Source organism: Odontesthes bonariensis, chromosome 10 (genome assembly GCF_027942865.1).
Source record: "Odontesthes bonariensis isolate fOdoBon6 chromosome 10, fOdoBon6.hap1, whole genome shotgun sequence".
Classification (NCBI taxonomy): Eukaryota; Metazoa; Chordata; class Actinopteri; order Atheriniformes; family Atherinopsidae; genus Odontesthes; species Odontesthes bonariensis.
The window spans coordinates 24,901,155-24,923,237 of NC_134515.1; the positions used below are offsets into that span (position 1 = coordinate 24,901,155).

The 22,083-nt window shown below is 40.2% G+C and overlaps 1 protein-coding gene across 4 annotated transcripts in view; it reads left to right on the plus strand.

The window, feature by feature from the left end:
* Nucleotides 1–22,083, plus strand: part of LOC142389775 (IQ motif and SEC7 domain-containing protein 1-like) — a 93,248-nt gene that overhangs the window by 6,734 nt on the left and 64,431 nt on the right. For 3 of the 4 annotated variants that reach the window (XM_075474865.1, XM_075474864.1, XM_075474856.1), the window contains exons 2-3: nucleotides 12,392–12,421; nucleotides 19,859–19,966. In XM_075474865.1, coding sequence (XP_075330980.1) covers nucleotides 12,392–12,421; nucleotides 19,859–19,966 — 138 coding nt within the window. The remainder of the gene's footprint in view (nucleotides 1–12,391; nucleotides 12,422–19,858; nucleotides 19,967–22,083) is intronic. The other variant, XM_075474858.1, reaches the window with a different exon arrangement.

Sequence of the window (22,083 nt, forward strand, 5' to 3'; positions counted from 1 at the left end):
CCTCAGCTGCCTTACAAAGCCCCTGGATGGAGCCTGTGGACTGCAGATTGGCAGGTTCATAAATAGTCCAACTATAACCGCTGTAACAGCTTGAGCACGTGTTTTGGGACCCCCTCAGCAGGAAATAATAGCATAATAGAGAAAGCTGGTTCTTGTGGCTGGTGGCATCCACTCATTTACCCAGCGATCTGCTGAACAATCAGTGTGCCAAACCAAATTTATGAGCACATGGATTCCCCTCTTCAGCAGAGGCCTTCTAATGAAATACCCCGGCTGGATTAATGTCTTCGCAGGGATGATTTGCATTCAGACTCCCCTGTAAATCTTAAGCAATGGCCAAAGACAATTTGCAACCTGCACTCAAAATCAGCTGCTGGCTGCCTTCATCTGAAATAGATTGTCCAGACTTGCATCTCAGTGCATCGGCTCTGTTGGAAGAGGGCCAGACGATGCTGACCCCTTGTTCTCTCAGTCAGGTCTGTAAAGAAAGATTTAAGGTTTGTTTGTGTGTCTTGATGTTGCAATATGTCTTGTGAGAAAAGATAATTATGGCTTTAAAGAGCACTCTTACCTGCTAGTCTACTAGTGTTAAGGTCTGTATACCAAGGGGATGGGATACTAGATATTTGTATGATACCTTCAGCTAAACTCACAAAGTATCTCCTAATTGTCAGATGGCCATCCAACATTTGTCAAGTGAAAGAAAATCTCTTGTTTGTAGTCAGCTCTGGCTCATAGTAGTTAAAAAATGACCAGCTCAGACCAACTGGCACAACACTATTTCAGTTGTTCAACAGCAAGCAGTGTTCAAACTTGTGCAGTGGAGAGGGGAAAGGCAGGACAGTGCCAGTGAATCTGGCACATGCTACTGTCCTAAATTGCGCTGCACAAACGGCAGGGAATCAAGAGGGTCAAAGGACCAAAAGAGTGTTAAATAAGTGCTACGATCAAGCGAGGGTGTAGAGACACTCTGACTTTGGTGAAGCTTTTTCTTGGTCAAGGCGAGACTTGAAAATGTTGCTTTAGTTCTCTCATTGATACCTGGCGAGGGTAAAAAATTTGGAATTTATTTGAGACCTTAGAACGTTAGTATCTAGACGGGTGACTTTTTTTTTGTTGGCTTTCTCTTGTATTTTGCTACTTGTAAGCATGTCATGTAGTCCCATGCTGATATTCCGCTGTCAGTGCTGGTAACACACTCATGCTGGTTTTACTCAAAAAGTAGTTTGTTCAAACATTTTTCTTAAATGCTGAAACGGCTGCCAAAAATCTCGGATGAAATCCTTTTTTGCATTGCCAGTAGTGTTTACCCTTCAGAGCCGACTGTGACAAGCTTGTGACTATGGCAAAATGAAGGGATTGCGTTTGATTGTATCTTGCAGATAATAATTTCTGATGAGCGTGACTTTCTCAGATGGTAAGGCTTGTTTATTTATTTGATTCGACAGTGGATGTCATCCCCTGAGAGTGAGTTACTAACAGTTTTTAAGTTGGATAAATAGATCAATCTCATCTCCTTTTTTTTTTTTTTGCTGTCAGTTTCAAAAGCCTTCATGGTAGATTTTAGGGTCAATTAATGTGTTTATGCTAGGCAAAAAAATCTGAGTTGTACACACTCTGATGCTCTGATCGTAGCACTAAAGATTAGTGTTTGCAGCTGGGCGATATGTTTGGAGCTGAAGCTGATAAATAACCACAACTACTGCGAGATCATTGGAGACAGGACTGGTAGGCAGGCTGTTTTGACCAGTCATCAAAAAAATGATTATATTGACTCTCAAATTATATTTGACAATAAGGATTTTTTAAATTTCATGACATGTACAAGACAATGGCTACTGTGACCTCATTTCAAGCTGCTTTTGTAGAAAGTGTTGGGCTTTAGATTTTGCATTCCTTTCAGATTCCCTTTGCTAGAAAGAAATGGAGATGGTGTGGTAGCAGAGCCTCGGGCCTCATTTACATTCTGCCTGAATGATCTGCAAATAGGAACTTGAGAGATAAACAACTGAATGTATGGCTTAACCTAACGCCTCTTTTGGTGTTTCTATGATTCGTATGGGATGTATTCAGTATCTCCTAAAACAGATGGGGCATATCCTCTGGAGTTCTTGATCAGAAATAGAAAATGAAGTCATGCTTTCTGAGTAGGCCCTGTAGTTCTTATCAGGACTCTAATGCATAATTATGTGCCCTGACATTTGTTTCACACCAGTGGCAGGGCATTTCTTTCTTGTTCACCTTGTAGAAATGTGCAACTACATGCAGCAATGCATCTGCAGAGGCAGGGAACAGGATGTTGCCATGGATCTCTCGTGCCTGCGATGCCACAGTCAGTCGCCACTTAGCATTTTTCCTGCTGAAAAGGCACTTGAGTGCTTTAGGAATCCTGCATCCAAAACAAGTCAGATTATTGAGTCTCTTAAAACACAATTTTTCATTTATTTCTGCATATGTGAAGATAAATCAAGCAAACATGTTAGATAACAAGCACGGTTGCTTTCAGGCCTGTATTGTTAATCTTGGCTAAGGCTAGGTCAACTGTTTCCCTCTTTTTGTCTTTATGCCAGGTTAATCTAAGCAGCTGCTGATCTTGGCTTGGTATTTTGTGTAATGATATATCAGTGGTATCAGTATCATCCAACTCGGTGCAAGAAAGCATACAAGGGTATTGCACAAGTAACTACTTTTATTGTGCTGATTTCAAGAATAGTAATAAAAGTGTTTCTCTCTTACTGCACATTGTCATTAAAAGAAAAATACAAGTAACACATTATTATAGCAACAAAAATGCATTTTATTCTGTCTCTATTTATTTAGAGATATAGTTTATGTGAACAAAGGCGGAGTTTTGTGCAAGACATACATCTATCTGAAACACCAACAGAAATCCGTACAGTGTAAAACTTAAATTCATTCTGCAAAGTTGTGGCACTCTTTTAATTTAATTTACTACCCTTTTACTTCGAGCCAAGTCTCACTATCTCCTTCCACACTCCTTTATCATTACACACTGTAATCAACACTAAAGCGTCAGACTTTAAGGAGGCCACAAGGCCAAAGCATGGTTGGCTTGTTCATTCGTTTTTTTCTCCACAGTTGAACCAATTATCCGCCTCGCAGCTGTCAAAACCAGCTGATGCAGCAGCGGAATCGAAGGCAATTTGTAGCGCAGTACCTGTGGAGAGCTGTTGAAAGGCTGCCACAAGTTTTCTGCCAAGTGGGAGTGCAGGATGTGTGTGTGTGTGTGTATGTATTTGTGGATAGCTGACAAGGTGGAGGCTGAGTCAACAGCTAAACACAGATGAGGAGCTGCTGCTCACACATCTTCTTAGTCATCACAGAAGGATGTTAACACAAACTTCCTCATTGCTGGTCAGGCCTTTGACTGTCAATATTTGGGCTGAAGTTTCTTTGGAGAATAGTTTCAGTCATATATATAATTAGTTGTTCTCAACATAAGCTCTGCACTTCTTGGGTTTGTGTTTTTTCATGCTTGTGCTCATAAAGTCGGAGTAACTTGCTGGGTCACCAGTTTGCATTGATTCCACTCACAGGTGTTGGGCTGTAATATGTGCGTTTCCACTCTGCCTGCTCATAGCTATTTGTGCTCTTTATAACCCTGGCCTTTGCAAGAGACTCTGAGGGCTTGTCTAGATCCAAGCAATATATTCAGGAATGCAGCCAGAATGAAAGTGAGATCTCCGTGTATCCAGCTTCCTATGCGAGGGAAGGTGTTTAAATTCGAGGTGGAATAAAAGGGCAGCGTGGCTTTTCAGCAAGAACAAGTGCTTTCAGGATCCTAGATGTAAAAGTCTGATTTTATTAACCTGGTTCATTCCTTTTCATGTTCGAGCAAAAATGCCAGAAATAGCTTGTTCAAATGAAACTGTTTCTGAGCCAAGAGAGCATGAATAAATGAAGTCTTGCAAGAAAAGTCTAAAAAAGGAACTACAGTACTTGCACAAAAGAAACAGAGCAATGGGTCTTTGTTTGTGGTATGCAAATACACTGTGTTGAGGATAGCTCAAAGTATGACCAGGCTTGAGTATCATTTGCATTTTGTCTCAGGCTGGACCCAAATTTTCTATAATTTGCATATGTATTGTCCAGTATATTATTGGTATGAGTTTTTGGCTTCAGATGTGAGCCCTCTTGTGAATATGTACCATCTTCGCTTGCTTAACATACCTTTCACTAAATGTCAAGCTTCTGTTCACCTTCACTGGTGACTTTGTTGGTAGATTTGAAGACTCAAACCCCTTTAATAGTTTTGTTAAAAGCACCCAGCAACACATTTTGCAACTTCGTTCTCCCCCATATACGTCTACATCTCTCAGTGGCAGAGAGCAGTGAGCAGCATCCGCCTTTACTGAGTTGTTTGCGCATGTGCAACGTTGTTCTTCCTGATAGTCAGATGTCTAAGCAGTGTGTGAGAGAAAAAAAGGTAGGACAATCTTCTAACTTTTTTTTTTTTTAAATAGCAATTATTTTGCATGTAAATACAAGCAGAATAACACATTATAAGAACTTGATTTGTGCTCTGTAAGTTACAACCGAATATCTGAGTAATTGCGAGAGCTCTAATTTTGTCAAGTCTCTGTTTTTTAATTTTAATAACTTGGAAAATTACTTATCTTTTAAGTGTTTACAGACATATTTAGTGTCACTAGCTGTGTCTGGTAAAGCTAAGTTGCTTTCCACAAACATTTAACTTTATCTTAGCATTATTTTCTCTTGTGAAGTCAAGCCACACTTTTGACCGTTATCTACGGTCCATCTCAGTGTTTTGAGGCTAGGCATGCATGCTAGCTCATCTCAAAGCAAACATCTTGCTACATTGATACATGAGGGTGACCCTTGTATGTGTGTATATTTTTGCATTCTCTTTCTAATTTGATACTGAGTTTTGATTTCAACTGAATCAAAAAGAAATAAAGAAATTAGTTGGAAAATGAATCAAACGTATCCTATATTTATAAGATGAGGCCTTTCTGGATCCTGCAATAACCTTTATGTCCAATTTTAGTGATGTTGAGACAGATAGAGGGGAGAAAAGCACCCCAGAGGTGCCCACGGTTATTATATTTCACTGTATATTTAGTTCATTAATAAATCCAGTGAGATCAAAAGTCTAATTTATCAATGAGAAGTCCTGAGAATATCAAAATGTGTGACACGAATTCTGTGTTAAAAACAGCTTTTTCAAACAGAGGGGTTTCATGAAAAAAAGATGTTGATTTAAAATTTCAGGCTAAATTGAACTTTTTGACTGGAAAAATAAGAATAATGCAGCCAAACCACAGTTTAACAACAATTGTGATGATTAACTGGGTCAGTACATCGATTCTTTTTTTTTAAGGTGCAGATCCTCTGCTGGTGCATTTCGTGCTGCTTGGCATTTGGCTAAATAATGTATTGACTGGTAGTACAGTGCGATGATGATGAGAAATCAAAGCGGGTGACGGAAGCGAGTGGACCGCTCAGCATCACATACACATGTAATATGTGCACAAGTGTGTGTTTGTGGCAGACTACCACCCACATTTTGTAGGCCAAACAGCCTGTGGGGGTGAAGCACCAGTAACTCCTTCGAGATACATAGTTTGACAGCACAATGAGAAGCAAATCTTTACAGAGAGCTGAACTGAGTCATTAGAGCTGCTTAGTCATACACATTTGTGCAACTAATTAGCTGTTGATTTGTACAGATCCTGGAGGTCTCAGTATTATGGAGGACAGAAGTGCGAGTTGCACTGTGCAACATGTGATGAGTACCTTTCATTTATTCACTTGACTGAGAAAAGCCTTAAACCAAGGAAAGCAGACATAAAGACACAAAAGCACGTGTCTCATCAGGGAGCCGTGAGCAGAGTCCACATCAAACGCTGAAAAGCTGTGTGCTTAATCACGACTTCAGAGGGAAATGGATCTCATGCGAATCGCTGAGCAAGATCATCAAGCTCCACGGTGTTTCCACCGAGGAAACTGCCTCTGTGAGCGAGCTGTTGTAGCCGACCGCAGGTCCGAGTCACTGATCATTACATGACATTGTTGTGAATGGAAGCAAGAGCTGCAAAATTGCAAGAAGTGCTGTTTAGTTCTCAACTGAAAAAGTTCTGTGTTTTTTTCTGATGGGATTTGTCGCAGTGATTTTTCATCACAGCTTTAAGTTTGAGTTTGATGGCAAAAGCTTGAAGCACAGCACACTTGCTGCTGAATGATGGAGTGTATTGATTTACCCAGTCATACTTAGAGATTGTAATTGCAGAGAATACTTCCTTTCGGTGTACCAAAGTGCTTTGCAGCAGGTAATAAATAAAGAGAAGAATAAGTAAAAACAATAAAAGAACAGAAAAAGCAATAAAATACAACAAAATCGAATAAGATAAAAGTGTCATCATACTACTAGGTATTAAAAGCAATCCTAAATAAGTAGGTAAGATGCCTTATTGTGTTAAGAAATGATGTTAACAAAACAACACAAGATAACAAAACATGTAGATTTGCAACCAGTATAAAGTTAAATTTCCACTGCAAGAGTGTCACTTGAGCCAAAAACAAAACAAAGCATTAGCAGTAATGCTTACCCATCTGACTTTTTTCTTCAGTGGAAAAGGATGCAGTTGGCATTTATTGCTGGGTCAAATCCCTCTGGGGTACGGGCAGTCGTAATAACTCTGTCCCACTCGTTGCACTACACAATTGACATGTGCAGCTCCGTTTAACCCACACATTGGGAGGATGAGAAGCCTAACAAGAACACTTACTGATCAATAGAGGAAATAAGATCACCTTAAACAGAACACTTTTACCCCACCCAAAAGCTTATACGTACAGGAAAACTCAGGATAGATGTTTTCATACAGATATCGTGCTATGAAAACACCGGCTCCTTTACAGGGAACAAACAGGGATGGCATGTCACCGTCCCAATGTGTGTTTTCATAAAGCATGCCGGTGTCTTTGAGAGTGATAACACTGTTTGTGTTTGAAGCATTGTATTCCACTGTGGCAGCTCTCGCTTACACACAGATGTTTATTTAAAGGCGGAGGAGACAGTTGCTATTAACCCCAGTCTTGTCCCTCCCCTCAGAACAGCACGCAGCACAATTATTACAACATTGTTACATCGGAAGTATTTGAGATAATTGCGGTAATTTTGATTAATCGTGTTCATTAAAAGCTTTGTGAAACTAAAAGGAATTTCATGTTTGGGGACTATATAGACAGAACAGACTGTACTTCCTAAGGAAGCTTAGGTCCTTTAATGTCTGCACCAAGATGTTTCATATCTTCTTTAAGTCTTTAAGTGGTGGAGAATGAAATCTGTTTACTAGCCTGCTCCTGCAGCCACAGCATTAGAGTCGGTGAGTGGCTCTGTGCAGGGGACTGCTCTGGAGCTGATGCAAAGAAGAATGCTGCACAAGTTAATGAACACAGTGGACAACACTGCCCACCCCTTACATAACATAGTGTTGAAACGATGGAGTGTGTTCAGTAAGAGGCTTCTTCATCTCTGTTACAGCGCAGAATGATACAGGAGCTCATTCCTCAGGTCACTTGAGATAAATAAAGTATTTTTTCGTTGATTTAATATTTTCACACCGTTTTCCACAATCTGAGAATTGACAGATCGGCTGATAGCACTGAAACAGTTTGAATGATATGATGTTGCCCCATATCTCGCCCCATAGATGCTGAAGTGACATGGAATTGAATTCAATTGCTCATGTTAATAGAAGCAGTCTAAATTCACTTATTTTTAGGATGTTGGTCCACTCATCATTTATCTTGGTACACCATTGATTGATTGATTGATTGATTGATTGATTGATTGATTGAGAGACTTTATAAATCCCCAATGGGGAAATTAAATGCCACCTGGTCATCCACACAGCACATAACAAACACAGAGACAAACACATAATAAATAAATAAGAGCTAAAAATAAATAAGAAACTAGAAACAGTCCATCATAAAAACACACAAAGAATCACCACAACAAGTAAAAACACATAAAACCACTAAAAAAGCGCACCCAGCAGCTGTTGTTAAAAAGTGTGATAGCTGCAGGAATAAAAGAACGTCTAAACCTTTCGGTGGAGCACCAAGGAAGGAGGAGCCTTTGGCTCCTGCCACTCTTTGTGAATAAGCTGTACAGTGGGTGGTCGTCCATGCTCAGCACACTGTACACCTTCCTCATTGTCCGCTCCTCTATAATTAGCTCCACCGAATTAAAACACACACCCGTGATGGACCCCGTTTTCCTGATAAGCTTGTTTATCCTGTTTCTGTCCTCCAGTGAAATCCCTCCACCCCAGCACATAACAGCATAAAATAAAACACTTGCCACAATCCCATGATAAAATGTGTTTAAAATAGGCCTCCTCAAATCAAATGACCTTAGTTTCCTTAAAAAAAAGAGTCCTGATTGGGCCTTCTTAAAAACTCCCCCTGCTGTTCTCCTTCCAGTCCAGTTTACTGTCAAGATGGACGCCCAAGTATTTGTAGGAGGAGACAGCTTCTACAGGATGACCATTGATTCATTGTTCCTTGGTCCACCATGAGGTGTGTTTTTAACACTATGAGTTGTACTAGGTGCGATGGATCTAAGGAGTATCAGAGTAAGTTTTTTTTTTTTTTTTAATCAATGACTTGAATGTGCCAGAGGATAACCGCGCTCCTCCTGGAAATCTGAAATGAGTTTTTCTTGTTTAGTTGAACTGCTTTAAAAAAAAAAAAACATAAATTATTACACACCCTGGACATTCTGTAATTGCCTCTGATATTCCGAGGATATGGCTGAAAATGTATTCCCTTTATTGCCCTGGCAGTATGTTTTTTTTTCTTCGTTTTTTGTGTTTTTTTTTGTTTCCTATTTCCATATTAACGATGGTAGTGTGATGAAGTGCTGCGAGACATTTCTTCAAGGCTTAACCCTAGTCGATATTTTACAGCGGAAAAAAAACACAAATAATGGGTAAATAATTACATTGGAGCAGGTCTTTCCTGAAAGAGGTGAGGAAAGTAAAACCGCTTTAGGGGAACTGTCCAAGCCTTGATGATGCCTGGCTCTGTATGTTAAAGCAAAGAAAATTCTACACGTACACATTTAAAAACAGGGGTTCACAGGCAGAGAGGTGTGATGATATGTTGATCATTGCAGCTGTGTGGTCTGCAGTAGATGATGTTCCAGTTCGTTTGAGGCTGAGCTGGGAGCTATGATTAGTGCATCTCTGCAGTCGTGTCCAGTTGCACTTACTCTTGCAGAAAGGCAGATTGGTAAACTCTGAGTCAGCATTTTTTGTGCATGGTATGCCCTCTGTTCTTTTCCACCCTCACAACAGGAAACAGGCTGTGCTCGTTGCAACAGATCCTCTATCTGGAAAAAAAAAGAAAAGGGGGCACAAATGTACACCACCCACATATGCGAAAATAAAGGACAGGTTGAAGTCACTGACATGGCGGGAAAGACCGAACTTTTCTGTCACTGCAGATTTGGTTTTTCTTTGGGCCGGTATTGGAGGATGCAAACTTATGGAGGACTTGCCTTAAATTAATACTACCAATGGGATTTGGCCTTGCATGCATTATTTAAAAGACTTTGGGAATGCACCTCGGTGAGCCACGTCGGACTGTGTTTCTGCGCAATGCAGGAGAACAACTGTTTGACTCCTCCATTGAAGTGTCCGTCATCATAAGGATATGATCGATTCCACTAAGATGAGAAAATAGAATATGAAATGTTTTGCACACTTTGCTTTTTCTTTTCTTTTTTTGTGCGTTAACCTGCCACTTTTTAAAATTATGTAAAGAAATTAGCAGTTTTTTTTTTTCCTCAAACATACAACTCCTGGCTGAGTTTTAATGTATCTTTTTCACTCTGAGAGAAGTTTCCCAGAATCTGCAAATTTTTTGAAAAGAAAAAAAAATTATACCCAAAAGCTGAGAAGCTACTTCCACATGGGTGCAAATACACTCCGCTGAGAGTCCTTGGTTTGATTACAAGCGGGCTATATCTTTACAGCATGTCATTGCCCTGCTCTCTTCTCCCACGTCTTGTCCGTCTCTACTGTCCATGAAGGCAAAAAAAAAGGCCATTGTGCAGTTAAAGTGAAGTACGTGCCTGTCAACTGAAGCCTTAAAATGGCTTGAATTTATTCCGTATTTTAGTTCTATAAATATATGACAGTGTTTGAAATCACAATGTAGTAACCACGTGGCAGTGTGAGAATGATTGTAGTTATTAATCTTGACAAAAGTGTCCCAGCTTCTTTCAGATTTACAGAGCTGTAGCAGGTGGCTATTTTTGGAGTGAAAGCCATTAAAAACCTACCGTACACTACATGCTCAGCATCAAGTGGTTGATAAAAGCAACAAGCTGGTGAAGTCGGTGCAGCATTTAGCGTTTAAAGAGTCATACTTCCCCCTCGGGGTTGTTAGTGACCAAAAACTGAGATGAAACAGAGTGAATACAGGATTGACATTTACCATTGGTAATGTTGCTCTCTAACTGCTGAATGGATAAGTTAACATCTATTTGCTTGTATTTTTTCTGTTAGAACTTAAACAGTGACCGTATGACTGTGCTGTCTTCGCAGCTTTTCGCCACAGCCCTATAATTGTCTAAAAATCTTTAACTTATCAGGCAGTAGCACGGATGGGCGCAGAGTGAGCCTCCACATGAATAGCAATGACTGATTATGCTTCCCATTGTGTGAGACGCAGCAGACAGTACATCTGTCTTCTGTAGGAGTGTGATGCTACTGCATTATGAACACAAAAACAAATCACAGTATTCGTATTAGTGTCAGTGGTAGTTTTAGCAAGACTTCGTGGTCGGTTTAAGAGAGGGGCGTTTCATTCACCAAAAGATTAGTGATTTATGGTTTTTTCGTCTGACCATTTTTTTTCACTGATGTGTTCACTTCAAGGCAATCAATAGCCTCCATAATTGCAGCCGTGTCTGAACCCAGCATGTGTGTCCCAGCATTATTCCTCTGCATAATGCTGATGCCGCTCTTGTGTTCAGAGGACCCTTATTTCCTGAACAGGTCAACATTCCCTACAGAACCTACAGTGCCTAATGGCAGAGTTAGTCGCTGTATTGTCTTTACCTCACCGTTTCTTCTATGTGGAAAGTGCAAAGAGCCAACATGGCGGCTCATAAATTCGCCCTGATGCAGCCATGCAGTTGCTTTATTGCCCCTTAGTGCTATGGTTCGCAGGACAGGCTACATTTTATTTCTGCAGTGAGAGGAGTACTTTCCCAGTGCAGTGCTATTTATTGCAGCCTGTATAGCAGTGCTTATGAAATTTCAGTGAAAAATGGGCAACAACAAATGTTATTGGGATATTCACATGGCCGGTTGTGTGTCTACAAAATACATACCTGTATAACTGAGTTGAGGGAATCTGGCCTTTGAAGTAACTCAACACTTTTAGTACACAAGTGTTTCTGTTTTATTTTCTTAAATAGTTTATTCGGATTTTGTTTTATTTTTGTCTGGTAGTGTGTATACTGGTATATAATTTCCAGTGCTACAATACCAAATAGCTTGTGAGGGGCATGAACTTGAATTTCTTCTGCTAAATTAATCCAGCATCAATGTATCGGTATGATCAGACTTCTCTTAATCTTTGTTAGATAACAGTAAACTGTTCACTGTAAACTTGGTTACTGGTTTTCAGGTAAAATGAATCTTGGGATCTGTAGTCATCTTGCACCTTTATATCTTTATGTTTACAGGCTCCAGCTGTGAACTTTTTAATGAAAGGACCATGTATATTGTAACCCACTTTTGTCGTAATTCTTCTGCTAGGAGAGTTTCATGCCTCTATAATTTCTAACCCCCCCCCACAAATGACCTAAAATTGTTTATTGAGTAAGTTAACCTGTTTGTTGGCTCCAATTCGGCTCATTTCCAACTTTTTTATTTACTTACGTACAGTTAGGATGTATGGCAGTAGTAACCACTAATTATGGCCAGAAACATGACCTTAGAATTTAAACTCCAAAGCCCAAAAATAAAAATAAAAAAGATGCCACATTCATTTATACAGGGGACCGTTTTTGGAACCCCCATCGGATGACTTATTTGTAAGTTTGTTAATGTCGTTCTTAAGACATTGCTGGAAATTGAATATTCGTCATTTATAGCCCCTTCTGAGGAGAGCAGACTTAACTGTTCAGAAGTGTAGCACCTGTCAGTGCCATGTCGTTAAACTTAGCCGCAGCAGTGGAATTGCTGAATCAAATGATCGTGGTTAGTGAGGCATTTTATCGAACTGTACACTCCCTTAGCTGCATTACTGACACAATGCAGCATCCTCGTTTCCACTTGCTTAACAAAATCATTAAACTAGCTTTTTTTTTTCTGCCTTTCAGATCTGAATGTGACCTGTCCAGAATTGTCAGGTACGTCCAGCTGCTCTGATAATGTATCATTCTCTCATTTTTTTGTACGTCTGCTTTTTGAGGTTTCACATTTAATATTATTCCAAAGCCTGTGCCTTTTAGGAAAAACACAAGTGATGAATAAGGATTATGGTTGGAGCTACATAACTAAGAATCCAGACATTAGTTGGGGGGGATTGTTTTCCTTTCGTCCGCAGGATCGAGGCAGAGCTGTGTGACGGTGATAATTGTGTATTTGTATTTCTGGTGTATGTGGTTATGACAGTGGGCAGAGGAAATTATGAAATTTCATATTAAGGCCACACTCCACTGCTGTTTGTTGCTGGTTGTGGGAAAGTCAGTAGAAGGAGCTTTGTAGAAATCTCTCTATTGACAGAGTGAATATTTAAAACTGTTAGTGAATCCCCCACTGCTGTGAACGCAGCTGAGGAATATGGCCCAGAGAGTAGATGGGCTTCCTTCACTGGTAAAATTGCTCATTTTGTATGTCTGCAGTGCTCTGTATTGGGACACCAAACAGTGTCTTAACAAGTGAGAGAGAGGCAGAACCTGTCCTGTGTTTTTGTGGATTTTTTTTTCCAGGCCATGTCTGTTATTTCCTCTGGTGATTTACTGCCTATGCTCCCCGCCCTTTGTTTGAAAGCAGATCCAGAGGGCCACAGCCAGTCAACTGTCTGTTGTTTAGGTACTGTTTAGGTACCGCTTCTTTTCTCTGAGTATGAGTATGTTTTCAAAATTGAGACGTATATGTGTGTGACACTTTGTGCCTCTCGTTGGCATTCCCACCAGTGTAAGTGTAGAAAAATAAGGGATGCTTAAAATGGCTATAATGAAAAACATGTATCCTAAGTATGAGATTTGATGCTGTTAGAATTCTGTTATTATCCTTAAAATATATTGATCAATATACATTTTTCTAACACATCTGAATGCATTTGAGAAGTAAGAAACTTCAATAGTGTTTTTAGCTACAAAACCTTGCCTTGGGTGAAATGGTGTGTGAACAAAAGGAATTTTCTGAAATGCTAAATAATTGAGTGTTATTTCACACTGGAGACTTTAGTTCTTTGAGCACATACACCTGTGATGCCAATGAGTTTCACTACGGGTGTTCATTGTACTTTGCAGCTCCCATCATGAATAATTAAAAACTGACAAAAATATTGGAAAACAAGATCAGAGACAAGAAGGTATGAATTTTCTTTTTCAAACAGATTTCTAAGTAAAGTGCAACCCAAAACCAAATATCTGTTATCATTTAGTCCATTGCCAAGAACATTAGCTTTTATGTCTGTCCATCTAACAGATGTAAAATCTTATTCTTACATTCGATTCAACCTTATTTTTCCATTTCTCTCAGCACTAGTTGTTGTAGAGGCCGTGAGTGAAACGAAAAGAAAAGCAAACAGTAGAAATGGAGGACAGAGCTTCAGAGGCAAACAATCCCATCTCACCAAATTAAGGTTTTGATGTGGTTGGAAACCTCCCAAATGGCAGCAGCCCTCTGCATTCTTGGTTGTTGATTTAATACCACAGCTCTCAGACTGTACTCTTTATTGAAACCAACCCTGGCAAAAAAAAAAAAAAAAAGGGTAGAAAAAACAGATATGATGCAAAACTGTTCCAGGTGTAGGTTGGACATTTTGTTGTCCTGTACCTTAAAATTAAGATAGAAATGTGTTGTAATTAATAGGTTTTTTCCCCTTTTATGAAGCTCACGCAAAAAAATCAAATAAAGCCACCTTGTAATTACAAATACCTGTACAAGTGTCGTTATGCAAATCGGGCTGCTGTTAAAAGAGAGCGCTTGTAGACCTGAACGAGTTGTTGCAGCTGGCTGTTTGTCAGAAAACAACGGAAAGATTGTTAAACTCCTTCAAAAAGATAACTGAGTTTGGAGTGTAGCAGAGGATGTTGGTTGTTCCCCGTCAGCTTTGTCTAAAATCTGGAGCAAGTACAAACAAAATGGGAAGTTGTCAAAGGGAAACACAAAAGTGGACCAAAGCATCAAAGCATCTAGGCATCAAAGCATCAGGACAGCCTTGAAAATAGAAAATAAAAAATTGAAAATTCACAACAAAATATAACGAAAAACAATTGGGCAGAATGTATGGATGAATAAAGTCACCGACTCTGATACATTTCATTCCAGGCTGCTCATTTACCAGTAAATGATTGCAAGTAAATTTTTAGGCTCCTTTTTCAAATCAACGATTAATGACACAAGTAACTTTGATTGCTTTAAAACACATCTTTAGTATTAGCAAAGTGACTTATAAAACATACACCTTGTGACTAAGATAAACACACTGCTGAATGTATTTTGAAGTATGAACAAATTGGCCAAAAAAGGGGGTCTCATCTTGTGGAGGTATCAGATTTTTGGTTCAATATTAGTCGTCCATTGTCCTTTTCCTTTTTAATTTCTCCATCTCTTCCCTCTTCTGTTAGATTTTGATTTGTTTGTTAGTTTTTGCAGGCAACAATGGCAATAGGCAGAGTTGACGAGACAGCATTCACTACAAGATAGCACTCCTGTCCCGGCACGCAACACTGCAAATATTGAAATGGTTTTCATTAAAAAGAGAATCCAGTCTAAGATATTTTTGCGTTATAATGAAGTTCTGACTAAAGGAGAAAAATAGATTCAGTCATGTTTTTGGAGTCTTTAAAAGCACCCACCACAATAACACCAGGCAGTACAGCGGAGCCAAGAGCCCATGTTGGAGCACAAAGCAGAACAAGTAAAGTGCTTTCGCAACAAAGCCGCATTCATTAACACCCTGAAAAACAGGCGTAGGTTGTGATGAAATACAAAAACTGGTAAGTGCTTGCCGTCTCGTATACATCTATGAATTTGGCTCCAGTGTGCTTTGTTCTTTGTAGTTAATGTTGAAATCTGATCAAGATCGAAGAGATTTTACCAGAAAAAAAAAAGTACTTTTCCCAAGTACATTTTTGAAAAATTGAAAAATAATTATTTGCCACTGTTTGCAAATTTAAACAGGAAACATTCACTGACAAAACCCCCCAAATTAAATCCAGTGACAGCAGTTAAGATCTGTTGAGACGCTGATATTCCTCATGGTGGTTTCTGGCACCAGGAGGTTTGCTGTGGAACCTGTGGTCTTGTAGGCTTCAGGTGGGGCAGCTGTGAATTAGCATGTTGATCTGATGCCTCCATCATTGGAACATTAAATCTGATAATTGATCAGGTTGGAATTGGGAAAGAGCCTCAGCTTGTTGTGTTTCTTCAGCTGTTGCTGAGCAGATTTTGCAATGTGATGAGATGTATTGTCCTACTGGGCAAGGCTGCAATCAGGGAGTGCCTTAGGGCTTTACACTTCCTCCAGCACAGAACATCTGAGTAGCAACGCTGTCCATGGTGCATTAGAAAACAGTCCTAGTTGCAACACTATATGCGTTCCACTGATGCAGAACAAACGTATAGTAAATATCCACAAGAAAGAGTCCACTCACACTGCTATGAAAGTTTAAAAAAATCCACATTTTCTTGAATCTGCGTTTTTAAAGAGGCTTTTGCAAACAGTGTGCTGTGATTGTGTCTTCAGAGAGCACGCTGATCTGCTCGCTGTGAGCACAGAGTGGCTTCTGAGGAGATCCTGTTAGATTTATGCTTTCATTTGGAACCTGCCCTGCAGAGGAGTACTCAGGGCGTGGGAGCCATTGCATCCAAGTTCTGTCACATTAAATTCTTTAAAACTTTCTCTGCAAGATCAGCTCGATTTATTTAGTGTTTATATGAGTGTTTGTGCTCTATGTTTAAGCTACCAAGATGGAAACAATATAGAAGGGACCCTGCAGGGCTATTGTGGGTCAGTTATATTCAGCCAGGTGTTCCCACGTCCATATAATGTTTCGGTTTAGGGTGAAGTAAAGAGAAGCAGCAACTCATTCTCATGATTTGTTGTGGCTCTGAGTTCCCCTTTTGTATCGCTACTTAAAGCAGCTTGAAAGCCATACAGCTTCCAAAGCAACACTCGACTGACAAAACTCAGCAGACTCACAGTCACTTGCATTTCGCACCTTGTTAATATGCCACTAGTGAGCATAGCTGTTTAAAGTTTTGTGTGTTACATGGCTTGGTAGGTTTCATTACCATTAATAATATAAAAGCCACTGAACTTGGCACAGGCGCGATGAATAAATGAGCTCTGGTCCCGCTGGATTGCTTTGCACTGGTTTAAAAGAAGTTTGCATGTGGAGGGAGCCAGAGAGATTGGCCCGGTCGGTGATGCCAGATTATTCTCATGCGCGCTCCGTGCCTAATGAGAGAGAAGTAGCAACATGGTGGCTTTTAATTGCTCTGCAGTTGTGTAATCAGAAAGGATGGCTTCATTCAGATGTGATTAGAATTTGGCATAGATATTCAGGCAGGCGCTCGACAGCCTTGGTGACCTCCTTTTATTGGATTGTTCTTCAGTAAATGTCTGGCATTAAGACTCCTACTCCTCCCGCTCAACAGGATGCACTTTTGCACTGCTCTCATTCATAAACCCAGATGAGCAAATTGCAAATAGCCTCTAGATGAGTAATAGTCTGTCACTTTATCACACCAACAGCAGTGAACGTGCAAGACAAAAATGCTCTTGTTATTTGTGACTGGCGAGCTTCATGATGGATAGTTGTTGGAGCAAGCCTGTAACAGAGCAAATTTATGCCTCGCAGTGCTGTGGGTGCTATATCTATGCATGTGGACCATGTCACTGGTCCACATTCTGTCAGTTTTTTTATTTTTTTGTTTTTTTTCAGAACTTGTTTGGTTTGACTCCAATAAATGCCAGGGGAGCCTGTCATAAAACTGCAGTGATGTGACTGACTGGAGGTATTTTGGAAAGCCTGGGTGAAGTCTGTGGCTTTTACTTCCCTGTACTTCCCTGCCGAGACTTGGGAAACCAGAGAGGCGGGGATTATACAGCTCAACCATTATTATAGAGATGACAGTGAAAAGAATAAAGCTCCGCTGTGCTGTTGTGGAGGTCAAAACCTCTTCCAAAGCGTGTCTCAAAGCAACACCAGGCAACAAAGTGTTCCCAATCAATTCAAACAATAGTTCAGCCTAACTGATTGTCATTGATAAAACCCAATTTTATTCCTGAGGAATTAGCATATCATATAAAGGCTCCCTCTTTATATGATATAAAGGGGTTAGTCAGAGCATACAGACTACACACTTGCAACATCTTTTGGAGATGAGATGATAATGGTAACTGCAGCTGAAGGGCAGGGCAGTGTTTGGACTGGTCTACATTTAATTCACACATAGGGGCAGTGACCTTATGTGCCAAGACAGTTGAACTGACATGTGTCTGCAGGGGTGGGTGGAGATATGAGTGTTTCAAAACTCCTTTAGAGCTGTCTCGCACCCTCAGCCAGTGCCGTCCTCTGGGATCGTACAAATCTTTCGTCCTCTGCCTCCTACTTCACCATTTCTCGTTGCTATGGAGAGCGATGCTCAACTCTGATGAGTAGGACACTGAGCCTCTCTGTTTTTGTCCTTGTGCAAGTTCCCTTTGACTGAGCAAACTGTATTTCAGGTCTTAATCAGGCATTGTTCTTAACATAGCATTTCACAGGAGTGCAATCAAACACAGCACATGTGTGCAGTATGCAAGTGTGCAAGAAAGCAAAGATGCAAACAGCATGGGTTTTCAGGCAAAGAGCATCTCTGTCTGATGGAAAAGGGCTGCCATTTCTCATGAGCTGTGAGCGTTAGTGAAATAATCATTGCACTGACATGTTTGCAACAAGATCAGAGTGTTTGACTCTGTGGCAATATTGTACTAACTAATGGGTGAAAGGAAGTACATTCAGACGAAGGCACGGTTCATCGCTCTCAACTCAGCCAGAGCAGAGACATTAGCATTTTTTAAATTAATAATTCATTATGTCGAAACAGAAGCAAATGACAGCAACCGAGACACAATTAGCCTGTGCTGTTTTTCAGGCCCTGACTGTAGGATTTTTCATGCTGATGCTGTGCTGGCAAGCTAAGTTAAACAATGAGGGTAATCACGTTTCTTTGTATAAATGCTTTCACAAAATGCATGACTGCGAGGAAGGGTGTGACTCTATGTTTTCCATAAATATCTCAGTGTCTGAGAGAGATGGGTGGGTTGTTGGCGCTTGAGTGCAAGTTTACGGTTTGATAAATGTGCTTGGCCCATCTGAGGCAACTTGCCTAAAGGTGCCACAGCCCAGTGGAAATGTTAACAAAACAGTAGATGATGTTTCTGAGGACATTGTATTCCATAAAAGGAGGAGAGACATGTCTGAGTAATAACAAGTAAAGGACAAAACTGTGTTATGTGCTGCAGACAAAACGCAGTGAATTAACAGAGATACTACAAAGAAACCTACAACATGTAGTCGTTTTTTTTTTTTTTTCTTTGATCGTCCAGCCTTTCTGGAATTATACGTGTCAGTCAATTGTTTATAACGGGCTTCGTTTTTGTTTTCACTTTCATTGTACCTACTTGTCACAGAATCAAACAAAGACATATATTTGAGAGCAGACATATATGGGAATAATTTCATCACAATGCATGTTTGATCAACAGTCGAACAGCTGATTCCATATCAAGTAATGCAGTTTACTGTAACTAAACCTAAATTTCATATGTTGTAGAAAAATAAAAAATCCACAAAAGGATAGTGCACTAAATTACAAACTAGTTCATGAAAGGATTAAGGATTGTGTGTGTACATATAAAAGTCCGGTCTGCTGCATCTGATTTGCTGGAAATGCTCTTGCTTGTATGTAGCCAGCTGGCCAACATGTGTGTCCTGTGGATGACTGGTAGGTTTTTAATTTTTTATGCCTTATGCCTACCAGTTTTTTAAATTTGTTCGTAGTATTTTTTGATGATGGTACCGGTGACGACACCAAACCAGCTTTGTTTATTGAATTTATAAAATAAATTAATAAAAGTTGGGCCAGAAACCCCTCACTCAGCTTCTACTCTGTTTTTTTTTTTTGTTTTTGTTTTTTGGCATCAGCAATGCTGCACGTGGTATAATGAGCCAATCACCAAGCTTTTGAATTGAACATTTCAGTTCTTCACAAAGTCAGCCCTGCTTTGTCCTGGTGGATATTGTGGTTATAACATCTGCTTAATGTTTTAAAACAAATCATTTTCAGTGATTTCAGTCGTAACAAAATCCAGAAATATGAACAAGCTGGTTTGCGGCATTTACTGTGTCCGAAAAATACGACAGTGCATCTGCACTATTCCAAAATAAATGAATGTGAAAATGAAGGCCACAAAGGTTAAAACACATACTTTGGGATAACTCTGAGGGAAAATGCATGAATAATAGCTAAGCCGTCATTTCAGATTAAGAGTTTTCTTTCATATCTGTCAACATATGTTTGCAGGTTTGTGCCTTGTTGTGACACTGTTTGTCCTTCCATAGGAGACATGCATCTCTGCCGGTCGAAGCCACAGAGAATCCCAGGAGGTTGGTGTCTGAAGGTTGCAGAAGGGTCACCCCCTGCCGCAAGTGGAAGTCGGCTTCCTTTGGGTACAGTAAGATGTTACTGTTACTATTATACTCATAACCTTTCATTTTTCCCATAAGCATTGCAGCAGCAACAGTGAAACAGTGAAATGTTTCTCTTGTCCTGCTTCCCTTATTGTCTAAAAGTCAACACAGCTCATTTTGATCTCTCGCTGATTAGCCCTTCTTTGTCTGATGCATCAGTCATGACAGCTCGACAGCTGCAAACTTTGCAGTGTCCATACGTTTGAAGCTTTGCAGCTGTTCTCCAGGCGTCAGCATTTTATGACAGCAGTTTGAGCGCTGCTATTTGCTCTTCTGATCTATGCACTCAACCTCTCTGACCTAACATACTGCTGGAGGAGATCATTAGGCACAACCTTAATGAAATACCATCCATGCGTAAATGAACAGTCACTGCTGCTCAGACACTAGGCTGTGCTGGGCTCGGACCTTGAGAGCCTCTCAACGAACAGAGAGAGAAGGGAGCACTCAGTCACATCTGTGGAACTCACTAAGGGGGCTTCAAAAGACTTGAGAGAGTTTTGGAGACGCCTCCAGGCGCTTTGTGCCTCATCATTAAAAAGAAATTTGTGCCGAATCCATAGCCCTCTTTCGGCTCATGTGTAGCCCAAAAATAAACCCTGCTGCATACTTGGAGCATATTCTATTTTTAAAAAGCACAGCTCAGATGTTTTTGACGAGTAAAGCATTTTTGGGTTGTTTTTAGATTTTGGAAAGCTTGCAGAAATGAAGCATTTGCAAAGCATTTTTTGCTGATTAATTCCTCACAAAATTGTGCTCTGTCTCTCCTCTCTGCTTGCCTCGGTTTGATTGTTGCTCAGTGAGTCATTTTCCAGTACAGCTGAAGGCTAGTAGGTTAAATGGATCATGACTTTAAACAAGATGATGGCTGCGAGCTGGAGTTGATCGTTTTCCTTCTTGGCTCAGCAGCATTGTTTGCCTCTTAAAGCCCCATACACACACGTCGCTGCTATTTACTCGCTACTCGCTCACTCGCCTACTCGCCACTCGCTTGGGTGCTTTTGCTGACTTGGTGTGTAGAAGTTGGGTGGCCACTGTTTGGAGAACACTGGGGGAACGTCACCTGTCAATAATCTGTATTCTGCATTTTAATTGGCTACTCGCTTTTACTCGCTTACTCGCGTCGCTCGAAGTTGAAATATGTTCATCTCGGAATCCGCCCACATCGCATCGCTTGTACTCGCTTGTACTCTCCTCGCCTACTCGCCTCCTCGCCTCGCGTGAACACATAGACATTCTATTGACTTCACTCGCTGAGCGAGTAAATAGCAGCGACGTGTGTGTATGGGGCTTTAGGCTCTCATGGACATCAGTTAAAATCAGCTAAATGCTAAAAGGCAAAGCGTGAAAGGCAACTTGTCCTCATCAAAACCTGATTATTTCGGGTTTTTGCTGATTTCTTTCAGAAGGCTGTATTATAACTGTGTGTAATGTTACTTTGTGAGTCAGTTACTTTACTGGTTTTTGGGATATGTAGGGATTTGTTTGATCATCCTGCATCCCAAAGTCAGGCTTTTAGATGTGCTGACACTCAACAATGGTTGCTCCCAAAGTAGTAAGCATACATGCATAAAGCATTGATTATACCGGAGTATTTCTTCATTAATGGAGGAGCAAAAACTGCTTTGATTTTGGTAAAAGTTTGATTTTGCCAGCGGGCTCCACGGTCATCTCAGGGCTAGTTACAGAAGTAGAAGAAGACCTTTATGTCAGTGTTTCCCTTTGTTTAAATTATATTCTGTAGTAAATACTGTGGTAATACCTTTAACAATATAGTCCATATCTTTCTTTTACCAGTTTAAAGCATGACAGTGCATGTGAGTTGGTGCCTTATTGAATGCATTTTTTAAAATCCAAGGGTCCAATTCACACACACACAAGCGCAGACACACAGACTTTTACTCACACTCGACTGGGCTTAAGTTTAATGAAAATAGTGGTTCACCGCATAACTCAAACTGAAAGTAAACATTTTTTTTATAAAGACCTTGGATACAGCTGTCTTTTGTTATGTTATGTCTCGACTTATTTTTCAGGTACAGCTTCCTTTAGCAGCGGAAGCTCATTTGACATAATGGGACAAACATCAGGTGCCA